At 34.1% G+C, this 14,592-nt stretch overlaps 1 protein-coding gene across 1 annotated transcript in view; it reads right to left on the bottom strand.

Moving 5' to 3' along the window:
* Positions 1-738: 738 nt before the first annotated feature.
* Positions 739-14,592, bottom strand: part of LOC144965247 (E3 ubiquitin-protein ligase UHRF1-like) — a 28,064-nt gene continuing 14,210 nt past the window's right edge. The window contains exons 8-17 of the mRNA XM_078900384.1: positions 13,867-13,990; positions 12,594-12,701; positions 11,745-11,849; positions 10,183-10,289; positions 9,554-9,716; positions 7,318-7,455; positions 6,551-6,650; positions 4,146-4,303; positions 3,316-3,414; positions 739-1,666 (exon numbers count right to left, since the gene is read on the bottom strand). Of these exons, the coding sequence (XP_078756510.1) occupies positions 1,520-1,666; positions 3,316-3,414; positions 4,146-4,303; positions 6,551-6,650; positions 7,318-7,455; positions 9,554-9,716; positions 10,183-10,289; positions 11,745-11,849; positions 12,594-12,701; positions 13,867-13,990 (1,249 nt within the window). The 3' untranslated portion in view covers positions 739-1,519. The remainder of the gene's footprint in view (positions 1,667-3,315; positions 3,415-4,145; positions 4,304-6,550; positions 6,651-7,317; positions 7,456-9,553; positions 9,717-10,182; positions 10,290-11,744; positions 11,850-12,593; positions 12,702-13,866; positions 13,991-14,592) is intronic.

Here is a 14,592-nt window from a genome sequence, read left to right as displayed (position 1 = left end):
GCCTATTTTGACATTACCTTAAAGTCGCATCCAGGCACAAGCAAAGGATCCTGCTATGAAGGATCACTCATGTTTACAAAGTATAGATTCAAAACTAAAAACGAAAATAATACGTCAGAGATATGATTTTCATGGGAAAAAATACCATATCTCAAAAAAAAAAAAAGGGAACCATACATCCAGCTAAGGATCTCTGCCAGGACCAGAAAAAAAAACGACCAATGCCAACCCAGACTAGAGCAATGTGGAAAGGGTAAATAAGTAAAGAGGGATAGAAGACAGCAATAGTGATAAAAAATAACTACATACAATAGAAACCTTAACCAGTCTCCATTTCAATAAAAGACCCCAGGCACAGATGTCGGCAAAACCACAATGTTTTCTAATTTCAGAGCTAAAGGACAAAGTCTCAAATGAAGGGACAATTTAAGAAGACAAAGGTGGAAAGATGAATTTCCAGCCCAGAGGACATTCCCCGACCCTAAGAAATTTCCTGCCACTGCAACCAAATAGTCTCATTCAAGGGCAATGGTTGAATGCCATACAAAGAATAAAATGATTTTAAGACAGAAGATTGGAATATTGCAGCTCTTTAAAGAGCATAAATTGCTTTTGTTGAGGACATATGCAAATAAAACACCTAATGTCGCTTTGTTTAGAAAGAAGATTCTATGCCAAATTATTCAAAACAAGACTTGCACATGAAATTGGAAATAAAAACTTTTGAAACCAAAAAAGTCAGCTGTACAAGGAGTTTATTTTGAGTCAATGTTCATGTCAAGAATTCATATCAAAATCACTTATAAAGCGATATCGACGGAATATGAGCAATTCATAATAATGATGATATGAATGAATTTATGTGAAAACTGGTATCAAAAACTTCATGAAGCCATATGAGTAGTGAATTTATGCAATCCTGTACACAGAGGTAAAAAATATTTACACAGAGAACCACTCTTTCCACAAATCCTACATAAGGGTTTTTTTATTTTTCATTCTAATCCAAACAAAGAAAACTATCCCCTTTCTTCCACTACAATCAATGGTTTTGTTGCATTTCAGTCCCGATATCGAGCTCAGGTGGGAAAATAGTTTATGTTTACAAAATGATAACACAGCTACATATCTATTTTACCAAACCATGATGAAAGACAAATATATCATTTGAATCAAAACTTTCAAAAAACTACATCCCCCAGCCTCAAAATTTGAAGAAAAATATTTTAAAATGTGGATAAAATTCTTATCAGAGGCAGATCCTATTTTATAATGGCACTTTCTTGTGATGATAAAAGGTAATATAAGATTAAGACAAACAACTTTATCCTCTCTTTTTACAAATTTCATTTGTCATTGGTTCAACATGGAATTTTCGTCTTTTATTACAATTTTAATGTGCCCTAACAATTTGTTTTTTAACATAATCATGTAGGGAATTCTGTAAGTTAAAGAGAGAAAATGGCAATTACAATTTAAGAAATATAGACCTATACTACAACTTCAATGTTTACAGTAGCTACCGTCCATTTTCATATCCAGGGAAAAGCTTATTGAGGGCTTGTGTTAGAGCCTTATTGGTCGTCATAGACATCCCTTTGTCCAATTCTGCTCGACATGCAGGGCAGGAATAGACTTCTGCTTTGAATGACCTGCTCAGACATGACTGGAAAAAAAGAAAAAGTAAGTCGGGGATATTAAAAGGAGACCTGCACCTTTTTAACAAAAAATTTAATACATGAACTGAAAAACAATTTTTTAAATACAGTGCACGCTGCTAAATTGGAACAGCACCATTACGCAGAAATCGTTCTAATTAATCAATTCTACGAGTGGCTTTTATAATCGGAACAACCTATCAAGACTATACTCATGTCTACTGTGGTAAATATAACAATAGCAGTACAAAGCATCCTGTCCGTTGTTTATCTAAAATTCTGTCCTCCATTTTTTTATGACATTCAATATTAAATACAGTACAACCCCTAGATAACGACATTGCGCATGACTAGAAAATTATGTTGTTATCCAGGGGTGTCATTCTGGGGTTTTCAAGATGGCGGGAAAAGGGGGGATGGTGAGCCCCATGAATACACAACAGTGCGATGCACTGACCAGTGCCTGAGAGAAGACCACTATCAACAACGTCAGAATGTGTATTTCTCCTGTTTACAAAAGGTATACCATTTATGATTTCACTCTCCAATGTGTATTGTCATTGTTTTGATCGTAAACATTAAACAGTGCTTGAACGCCATTTAACAAAACTAAAAATAATTTTTTTTTAAATCAAGTGCCAATATGATAGTACCGCACAAATACAGATGCACACATCTCGTTTTGATTTTAATTTAAATCAAATCCAAGAGAAACTTCTGATGAGTTTTGAATACCGACATTTTAATTGAAGTGCACCAAAATGTACAAGCACTTCTACATCTTGCGATATATTTTTAAAAAATATTTTAAAAAGACCCCCAAAAAATCTATAATAAGACCAAATTTGGACTGATGTTTAGAGGTAATAATAATATAATACCTTGGTCATTGACCCCCTTAAAATATAATATTATCAAACACCAACTACATAGACTTTGAAGGGAGAAATCAGACACACAAAATGTGTATTGATTGACCATAGATGATGCTAACAAAACAGACCACAACTTACACTTTTTGAACATTTTTTTTTCCATTTTGCGTATTTTATCTGCTAATTCCCTATTAGTTATCAGAATCCTCAGTAAAATATGGAAAATGATACTCATCATGCGAGACACTTGTCATTCCAATTACCAGTTTCAACTTTACTTAAACAAAAAATAGTCTCTACAACACCAAGAATAGAGCTATAGTAGAAAAAAAACAAAAACACAACAGCCTCAAAAAAACAGCAAAGTACTTAACAAATATTTCTGGCTCAAAACGCATTAATCAGTCAACAGAAGAAAAACTATTCTCAGGGTAAAAAGTTCTTGGGACATTCAGCTAAGATAAAAACGATGGCAGAAAGTGACATGGAATATCTGGATTTTACTAGAAGTATGATTGTTTTAATTGTTTTTGTTGTTGGCTGAGGAAAGTTTTTAAGCCTGAAATGCCCCATGATGAGTTCATTCCTTTCTGATGCTGTTTTATTCATTTTTTGTTCTATACTTTTTACAGTCTGCAAATTCTAGCAGCTTAATATTCACAATCTGTTACACCATTATGTATCACGACTGTATTAATTGAAACCTCTTCCCATGTAATTTGCAAGTCCTACAGAGAGATGATCTGTACTTTAGAAAATCAGCCTTGTGAATTTTTACTCACCTTACATATATTGTGTGCACATTCCAGGGTTAGTGGTTTGCACACAATATCCTGGCAACAAATACACAGGAACAATTCCTCCACCTTCTCATAAAAAATCTGTTTTCAAAAAAAAAAAAAAAAACAATATTTTATTTTAACCATTTTTTGACTCTCTAAGTCTAAGCCTTTACATAAATTTAAGGCCTGCCTCAAGCTAAGATCATAAAATCTGTATTTTCTTAGGATTAAAAAAAAAATCAGAAATAAGAAGAAAGAAAGAAAGATCTTCACTCCGTTCTAATATATGTAATACAAACATAGTTTCATTGATTTTCCTTAAAACTCTGAATTTGACCACACAAAAACAAAAATGCATGAAGAATTTATCTCAATAAATGGCAGTCCTGAATATATACTTCAAGTTTTTTTAAAACGTGAAAGTAATAAATCTGACCAAAGATTTAGGGTAAAACTAGGACATCCTTTATAATTGATTTAATATGAACTTCTGTTGAAAATCTGTTGGTTGGAAACTAAACTATAGTAAATGCAAGCTTCATTTATAAAGAATAAGAACTAAATACAAATGAGCAACAATTGGCATTACGTTATACCCAAGTGTTACTGGTCCAGCATTGGTACATTGCCAGCCTTGTCTTATTTCAGATTTGGCAGAAATTATTTTACAACAGAGGAAATTGTAGGTATGTTTTACGCTACAGAAATCAGGATAAAGTCTAGCTCTTTACTTACTTCTCATCAAAAAAAAAATAATTTGTTATCATTGCTAGCATTAAGATATTAACATAGTTATTGCTATTATCGCATTTTGTGAACAAGATCCAAACCTTTGATCCCTTCTGCGTAAACGCGAGTGCCTCATCCCACAGCTTTTTATTCAATGTGTCTTCATTGATCAACCTCATGATGGCATCTTCCAAAGTAAATTGAATAACTTTGGCCTTCTTGCTTTCTTGTTTAGGTGTGTCTGAGTCTTCAATGTTCGCTGGAGTGGTAAAAAAATTAATAATTTATTTTTCTGTCAAATCCAGTGTGTTTATAAAAACTATTCTCTGTGAAAAGGAATCGTGATAGAAAGTATAAAATATGAAATATATAACTTCCTAAAGATCATAAAAATGGGGAGTTTGTTTTGTTTATTAAGGTCATATTAGCACCAGTAAAAAGGAAGAAAATGTGATAGTAATAAGTTCTAGAATTACAATTAAAGCACCCAAGAAAAGGTAAGACAAAGGAGAATTGGATCAAATAGGGAACAGATGTAGATTCTAAGAGCACACTGTCGAAATACTTGGTTTGAGATCACCTAAAAGTCTTATCCAGTCACAAGCACAGGTCCCCACTAAGAGGAATACACTCAAATGTTTAATAATCACATATAATATGTAAACAAAACACAATACATTACATAACAGAGAGATGATTTACAAGGAAAAAAATATCTTCTCCCAAAACTAACCATACATTTGACTGTTTCTCTCTCACCAAGGGTATCCGGTCAGGGCCAGGACAAAACCAAGTAATCTCATTCCAAGACAAAGACAGAAAGCTAGTTGGAAAACAGATATAGGGGGATAGAAGACAGTAAGTACCTCCCTGCCCATTATGGGAGGTCAGGAACCCCACCCAGTAAATGGGGAGGGGAGGAGGGTAGTATCTAAAATGTGACTCACCACCTCCTTCTGGTACTTATTATGTCGTAAAGAACTTGAAGTTAAAAGTTAAAGCTGTAGTCAAAAAGATGAGTTTGTTTTCAATTTGAATGCTTCATATATAGAGAGGAGAAATATAGTTCCTTAAACTGAAAAAAAAAAAGCCAAAATTTCCCCATCTCTGATGATATGAAGTTTAAAATAACTTGACCACATCTGATCCACCCAATATCATACCAGATTGAGGCAGGATGGGTCACAAGATTTAATATTCATCTTATGTAGCAAAGAAAATTCTGCCTGATCAATCCTGACATTTTTTAAATAGAAATATAAAATATTTTTTTTAAAACAATTTTGAAGACAAAATATGAAATATGAAACCATTTCGAGCAAGCCATATCATATATGTGAAGGATTATTTAGGTAGGCCAACTGACATTTGAATACCCTAAGTATCTAAAGTTAAATTGAATACCCTAAGTATCTAAAGTTAATCATTATATTGGGAAATGATTATATCTTTATCAAGCATTATTTTGAATTTGTCTATTGAAGCAGCATTTTTCGTTCCACTTCATACTGTTCCAAAATGTTACAGTGTTGTCAATCAAAAAGTTTCCCCCTGACTAGTTTTGTACCTGACAATTAAGAGTTTTAAATGGTGCCCTCTGGTATTTATTGCACTCGAAAATGATTTTTAAAAAATCAGAGGCATCCAAGTCAGCCTCATGAAGGACTAATGTTATAGGACTTTATGATCTGAAGGTGAGTGCCATACCACTAGACCACATAGCGCAACATAAATGCATTGTACAGATCTGAAGTAGTAGTGGTAGTAGTAGTAGTAGTAGTAGTAGTAGTAGTAGTAGTAAGCCTTGCAGTCTGAATGACGCTTGCTGAGAACTGTGTGATTCAGTCCGATTTTTTAAAAACCTTGATGAGTATAGCTGCTCTCTCCATCCAAGTTGTTCATTGTTTCCATTGGTCACGGTCCTGGGCCAGAGTTTTGAGACTGTCAAGATCTTCTTGTGACATTAGTACGGAGGGCACTGCAGTTTTTCTTAGTTCTTCAGGGATTAATTCGGTCTCATCCGAATATAGAAATTTCTGATATGTAGAGAGATCCTGGTTCAGAGTAGTTACTATTGATGTTGGTGGTCTCCCTACATATTTGTTGCCATGAAGCAAATATTCTGTCATTGCAGTTTTGGCTGGGATGTTTTCTCGACGTAAGATGTGGCCAAACAACCTCCATCACTGTTCCTTTATCATTGTACTCAGATCTGAAGCATGGGTGCCAGCAGGAAGAAGTGCTGAAACCTGAAACTAAAATCTCGACATTATGCCAAACCTGAAAATGTTCCTACTGAAAATGCGGCCTAAACTTTACTCTTATTTCATCACCGTTTTTATACCATTATTAAATGATTACACAGCAAACTCAAAACACTGAAACCAGAGGTATTTGACTTCGAGATATCGCGAAACCGGAATTCCGGCATGAACCGAAAAACTGGCACCCATGATCTGAAGTAGTGCATGAAAAAATACAGTTTTATAACTAAAGCTTAACTCACCCTCTGATTTTCTCTTACGTCCCTTCTTTTTTCCAGGGGTATCCTCTGTTTCTTTAGCTTTTTCTTTTTCAGCCTGGCTCTCTAAGTATCCATCGGGGTACTAGACAAAATTTAAAAATTTTATGATTCTTAAATTTTTAATGCCTTTCATCTTAGTTCACAAACTTTTTAAACTGAAAGACGCATAAATGAATAATGAACTTAAAGATGAATGTGCATATTTATAGAAATTTTAAAAAAATTTCTAGCTCTATATGCTTCATTGTTTCATTTATCCACACACAAAAACAATGTGGAATTCAATGTCACACCCAAAAAACAAACACACACAATGAAGACTTAAAATGGAAAAAAAAAAAATAACATACAAAAATACTTGAGCTTTTATATAACGCAATATCCACTAAACATGCTCAAAATAATTTACAAAGGGTCCCTGACCAACAGCAACACGTAACATATAGAACCAGACATGACACCCGTTAGGTGATATTACAATTTTTCCAATAGAGACAACGCTGTTAACAGGCAGGTACTCATTTTACACCTGAGTACAGTGAGATAATTTGAGTAAAAGTCTCTTCCAGGGACACAACTATGTGCTAGGTGAGGTTCAAACCCAGGACCTTCCGACTCGAAAGCAAGTGTCATACCACAAGACCACATAGCAGCACAATGACATAGAATTTTGTTTTATCTGCTTTAAATGAATCTCTTTTTTTAAAAAAAGTTTTCCATTAGTGTCCTCTATCATTTCATTAATGTACCTGCATTTCCAAGCCGAGCTGTTCACTCCTTTTCTTCCCTGCTTTTGTCCATGGGGCTGCTATAGGATCATCTCGACGAAGTAGATACCGCCAAACCAAAAATCCAGACTTTCCCTTCTCAGGCCAGTATTTCACCACCTTTTATAAGTAATCATTCAGATTATAAAATTGTTTTTACTTCTAAAATCTGTGGATTGTTTGCCTAATTTGAGCAATCAATATGAATATACTTGTTATCTTAAAGATTAAATATTAATATACATCTGGATTCTAATTCAATAGTTTAGCTCTAAATAGTGGGGAAATATCGATGAAAAGCAAAATAGTCTTTTATTACAAAAGCAACCTGCGAGGACAACCACTTTCTGGACAAACAGCCATCGCAAAAATAAAAGCAAATGAAAACAGACCATTTTAGTGGCCTACAAGACACGTGTCTTGTGATAGCCATATCTAAAGAAACCAATAAAAATATCAATGATGTCCACAACTGTGTGAAAGTCCCAGACTTTCCTAATCAAGAGGCAAAAATTTCTTGAACTTTTACACAATTGCATAGGCCGACTCCTTTCTGAGTGCTGAACTCCAGTAAAAAGACATTATGCACTTACTTTTTTCCATTAAGCAGGTGATTGGAAAATATACTGAGGGTTTATAACATACTGAATTTCGTAAATATACTGAATTACACTAGCAATAAACTTAACCAGCATTCAAACAAGCCATCATCATAGCTTGTCGCTCCAACACTGAACCCACTCCACACCATCTGGGGAGCAGACTCATGGTCAGTGCAGCTGGGCCCATCCTGGCATTCTCTAAGGATGTGCTCCATCGTCTGCTCTGGGCATCCACATTTACACTAGCTAGTCTCAGCCAGACCCCACTTTTTCATGATTCCAGTTGTTCTCCCGAGTTTGACCATGCTCTGTTCAGTGTTATCCATTCATTCCTGGTGAGCTCAGTTCCATAGGGCAGTTCTCTCGGATCTTCAACAGCTTCATTTGCATGACTGTCCCACTCCCTCAATGTGGAAAGTCTGTATACAGCTGCATGATCAGGGTTGATGCTTTCTACCATTATGAAGCCATGGGAAATTTTCAATCCGATTCTGAGAGCCCTAAGCACTAGAAATCGTCCAGGAACCTTGTCAATTCCAGGAGGACAAGCACCAGGAGAAGGCAAACACTCCAACCCGGCGGGTCCCCAGGAGGCGGATAGGGGATATCCTGTAAGGGGTAACTGCAGTCCGAACCAAATCATGGGAGGCCACCCATTAGCCACCCTCGCTAGGGTAACAGCAAAACAACAGGGAGCTCCTGACTTGAGCAAAGTGCTGAAGTTGGAGATGTTGAGCCGGGGGGAGGGTGCACTTTCAAAATCACAGCATCACGCAAATGCAAATAATGATATCTGGAGTATGTGTGTGGAGATCTGCCAGGCAGAGGCAGCACTGGGCTCTTTGAGTCCACCTCAGCTACTGGAGGACCTTCCTTTGACTTGCAGAGTCAGGAGGAGTCTAGCAGGGAAAGCTACTGGTTATATTAACAAAAGAATAAAATATTTATAAATAATGCATTGGAATAATGCCGAAGGCATTGCAACCAAAACAGATGCTTTATACCACATCCTCACATGTCACCAGATTGTTGTTGTTGTTTGTTGCTTTAGGTCTCTTCCAACACAATTGAGGTTATATGAGAGACCGCTGAAACAAAAAAACAAACAATCTAACAAAAATAGTACAAATGTCAATCAAAATCATAACCTAAAGATATCATAAGCTAAATTATAAATAACCAAGAACAAACAGGCAGAGGATTTACAGGAAAAAAATATCCCCTGTCAAAAATACAATCACAAACCAAAGAAGCAGGATAGGCTAGTAAAGAGAAAAGAAACGACATCACTATCGGATCGTACACCCATGCGAACATCATAGGTATATGATTCAAGGGTGATGCTCCCATCCAACCACCCGCTGTCACCAGATTAATGTCTGCTATTCACAAGAAACATCTAAACTGACACAGTCACCGGTCTGCTCATGTGGTGAGGGGGATGAAGATGCAGAGCATATACTGCAATGATAAAGAAAATACACAACCCATAGAGAAGAGATATGGCCCTCTGCAACTTCTCTACATAAAAACTTTTCAGCCCACTAGAAGAACTCAAAAATATGAGTATCTTCATCTTCAAAACGGGACCAGATAAACGAGAAGAAACCACAAACCTTGTACACTCCATCATAGCGATTGCCCTCCTCTGGTGCATACTGTGAATGTTTCCTGCCTTTGCAATTACGTACAACCCTGACTGGTTTACCAGCTTGCCAATCCTTGGCTTCTGCTCCCTTCTTGGCATCTATAGAGGCATTACAGTTCTTGGCCAATGCTCTGCAATAATGGATCAAATAATAAAGAGAACAAATATTTTAAAGAAAAGAAATCAAATAAATAAATCTTATCAAAATAATTGTTAAAAGGACAATCCTGCAGCTTGATTCTGGGGTTTTTTTTTTGTAAGCTGAGGAACATTTTGTTTATTTTGGATTTTTTCTCCTTTCACAAAATTCAATATTGATCATCAACTTTCACAATGCTGATATGTTTGAAGCATCTAAGTTTCAAATTAAAAGAAAAAAAGTTTTGTTTAGGAATAGGTCACTTAAGCAGCACTTGCAACTTTTAAGAACAATGGTAAAGATCCACTGTCATATAAATCATGCAAATGAAAGATCATTGGGTATAGCACAAAGAGATAACATTGTATAAATTGCTTCATAACCACAGATAAAGTATTAAAGTGTTGGGAAAAAAAGATAAAGACAAAAGGAAAAAATTAAAGAATAAAATCACAAACTTGTTCATCCTTGTGAGTGTCTGGTCACATGATTGCTCTGCTGTACGTTTGTTTCCTGATAAATCTCGACCACCACTGCCAGTGTAATAAAACTCCTCTCCATCATCCTATATGAAACAGAAGAATCCCAATAAAGATACATGTGTTTGTGTTGAATATTGTGAATATTACATTACCTATTCCTTGCTCATCAAAGTAGATGCATTGAACGATAAATAACCCTATACAAGCAGACCTTGATTTTACTCTAATTCAAAACAAAACATTACTGGTTTTATAAAGAAAGCAGTAACAATAAACAATAATGAAGCTCCAGCTTCATTTAATGAAAACTGTCTGTAGCTCATATTAGTTGCAATTACTATTCCTGGATAAATCAAAGATTTATAAGGTCCTTATTTTAAACAATACACATAAAGGAGAGCTCTTGCAAATTTTCTATTAATCTAACACAAAGAGACACTGAGTCAGATAAAAGCAAAGAAAATCTAATTTTCAAAAGCTAATGCCCACTCTTGACTGGATGGACAATACAAAGGTCTCCAATTTGATCATCTCTTTCTTGTGCCAGTTACATTTCAATTTTGAAACCCCAATAAAAAAATTTAAAAACTTTCCTCTTTGTTTTTCAACAAACCCTGAAGTAAAATTTTCCTCTTTTTTTTCTTCTGTTTTCCCAGCCAACAACGTAGCTATAACTGTAGTATACGAGAGAAGAAAATATGGTTTGAACGATATTTATCGCCTTTGATGGTTCAATTTTTTAACCAAAAAAAAAAAAAAAAAAAGGGGGGGGGGGGGGGGTTTCAATACTATAATACATTTTTTTTAGCCCTCTAATTCCCCTCAAGTCCAAGCATCTATGAATGAGGCCCTTTGGATCTTGTAAAAATGACTTGGCAAGAGCAGTACTTTCCATCAATCAAGAGTTACCCATATATAGCAATTATTATTTGTTACAGAAATCAGGTTCTCATGAGTCCTTGATAATAACTATTAAAAATTTCAGACCATCAGAAGACTCCCATTAAAATACACGATGTACAAAAAGCAATCGTCAGTGTAATTAGAAGAGGAGATCCCATTCAAACTGGTTGCTTAGGTTAGGCATTGTAGAATTTGAATGAAATAAATAGGAGGAAAATTGTACCGTCCATCAAGAAATAGTAAATCATATAGAAACAGCATGTCAGGATATTAATAAGAAAAAAGATAATTTGTGTGCAACTGAAGTGAAGTGAAAAGTTGTTTTTTTTAAGTAAAGGAAAAGATTTAGAACATGTGCAGTTAGTGAGTAGCTAACATATCTGTCTGTTCTTTTCTTGCCCTTACAATATATGCTAACCCTTATAACACAGGTCTGAATAATCTTGGTACTGCCCACTCTATCTTTTTTTTTTTTTTTACTTACGAATACAATACTACACATAAATGTCTTAACCACACCAATAAATATATAAATAATAAAATCTTTCTTCTAGCTCCAATTCACAAAAAGAGAAAAATAAAAACTTTATGACCATATTCACATAAATATAAAATTAAATTATCCAAGCACTCACTGCATCGTCTTCATATCCTCCAGAGAGCACAATGGAAAATGCTCCATCCTCCTCTCTGCCATGAATCCCTGCTACATGTGGCCTGTGGACTCCAGCCTCACTAACCTGCCAATTCAGACACACACTCATATATTAGTTGTCTTTCAAAAAGAGACATAATCTTGTTCTAATTCTTTAGCAAAGTTTTTGATTACCTTCATATTTACATCTAAAAGAATAGAAAAATGTCAAATTTCATATTACTGCAACTTGTAGATGCATTTCATTGTGTAAAATGGATAAAGTTTTCAGAACGCAAAAAAATATTTGATCAATGAAAAGAATTGAAAATGTAAGTATCATTAATGGACTCTTCCCATACAATCGTTTATCTATACTGATTATTTCTGCTATAGCATCCCTTGATGTTAAAAGTGTTAACATTTTCTTTTTGAAACAAATATACATAATCATGATATCATATCATGAGTAAAAGGAACATAAGTGCAATATCTATTTGTTTAAAATGCAAATATTTCTTTTAAAACCCAATCTACCAATTTGTAGTGCAAGAGTTAAGATAAAAGAATTAAAAACTTATACCACAATTAAATTACAAGTAATATGTAATAGCTAACAACAACAACACACGGAGAGAGAGAGAGAGAGAGAGAGAGAGAGAGAGAGAGAGAGAAAGAGAGAGGAGAGAGAGGTGGGGATTATATGCAAACACACACACACACACAAACTCCTAAGTGCAGATGGAAAAATAAAATGAAAACAAATTTTCAGGAAAAAAAATTTTATAAAATAATTATATAAAAATTCTTGAATTTTTTATCAAATCATACCAATCATGATTTCACATACTTGTACTCTAAATTTCCACAAAGTACCAACTTCAACACCAGGAATTGGTCCAAAATGATTGGACGATACCACTGTGCAAACTTTGCTACGTCCAACACATGCCATTCCCTGTAAAACAGTAAAAGCACATGAACAATTAAACCAATTCACCTTTGTGACACCTATACGCAATATTTAAATAGCCAAAGTATATCCCAGTTTCTGTTGAGCTGATTCGAAGAGTCTGAGCATTTTTGTTTTGTTTTTTGACAACAAATGATTTACGAAATATGTTCATGCACAAAAATCTTAATCGACTTTTGTAAAAAAACAAAATACTGTAACAATTGAATGAACCTTTTGGATAGCACTCTAACCTATTACAAGGTGTTCTTTCCACTTGACTCAAAAGTTCCAGCCAGCTATTTGATATGGGTGACCAAGTTCCATTAACAAGTGCCAACTCAATCTAGATTCAAAACTGCTCAGTTTGTGAGTTGATTGCTCCAAAAAAGAATCATAAACAAGGGAATATCTCTAAAAATATTATTCATGGGATAAAAAAAAGTAGCAATTGTTCCTATTTTTACATTAAAAGCTGACGGTCAGATTTATAATGCAAACCTGCTACAAAATCTATGTCATTTTAAAATAATTACCTATAACGATTTAGTAAAAATCTAGGGTAATTCAAATTAGATACATTCATCAACAATTTTCTTATTGATTTTGAAACAATTTAAAGATACAAAATTCTATGACATTTCAATATAATTAACTATAAGGACTTAAACAATATCTAGGGTCATTGTCATTAAGATACATTCACCAATTATTTTCTTGATTTTATAAATCTGAATATGAAAGAAAATTTTCAAATTTGGTTCCTAAATAAACATACTGAAATACTGGCCAACTTTCCAAGGAGCTAAAACGGGACACCCTGATACAGTCAAGACCCAAAACGGCAGCATGTTTGGACTATCATATAATACAATTAAGATTTAGAGCTTTTTCTGTTCCTTCTTTTAATTGGTTAGTCAAAAACATGCAAGGGTCATGTTCATACTGTTTATATACAGTCCAATTCATTTTAATATTTAAAAAAAAATGTCTCCAGATTGCAAAATGAACTATACTATAATCTATGACATTGGTAGAAGCCTGATTGGCCTGATTAATTATTTATTTCTTAAAACTATTCTGACGATCCCTGAAGGGCTTTGTAAGATAATATCATAATAATTTTTAAAGTGCCAAGTCCATTATTTTTCACCAATAATAAAATGCTTACTTTGCCCCAATCTCTACTGCTTGAGCTTTGTGCAGATGCCATTTTAGCTTTCTTCTTGTTGTGCTTCAATCCTTCTCCAGTTTTGACAATCATAGAATCATCATTTTTACACTTAGGGCAATACCTAAAACGAAATCAGGAAAGAAGAAATATGATTTGTTGATTTTTAAAATTATTTAACTCTCTCCTAAACGACCATTTTCATGATTATTTTCCCCATAATATAACTGTCATACCAACTCAATACAAAAATCGATTTTTTGAACTCAAAATAGAAAATCAATGAGTACAAATTATACATAATTTTGTTCAAGAAAACAAGCTTTACAAAACAGTATTAAATTTTTATAAATTTAACCAAGATTTTTCTTAAAATTCTGTTATGCTCAAAACAAATCTGAATAATCATTTTCTTTCTATTGTAAAAAATGGGACAATTTTCCTATATTTGGTATAAGGAGCGAGTTAAATCATGATGGGATTAACGATAGACTTAGCCAAAGAAAATTCCATTTTTATGGAAGCCAAAGCTGAATCATTTTAGAGACAAATGCAGAAATGTCATTAAAGACTTGCATACTTTTCAGAGAACAGATATGGGAAAACTTTAATATTTAAGTGATAATGATGATAGTGTTGTTGTCATTGTTGGAGTTATTAAATGATGATTATTTTTCTGGAATAATTAAATAAAATAAAAATTGGGATATTTGAAATTTAGGGGAA

The sequence above is a fragment of the Berghia stephanieae genome, chromosome 2 (genome assembly GCF_034508935.2).
Source record: "Berghia stephanieae isolate SIO BIC M18660-M18661 chromosome 2, UCSD_Bste_1.3, whole genome shotgun sequence".
Lineage (NCBI taxonomy): Eukaryota > Metazoa > Mollusca > Gastropoda > Nudibranchia > Aeolidiidae > Berghia > Berghia stephanieae.
This window is presented reverse-complemented; position numbering and strand designations above follow the sequence as displayed.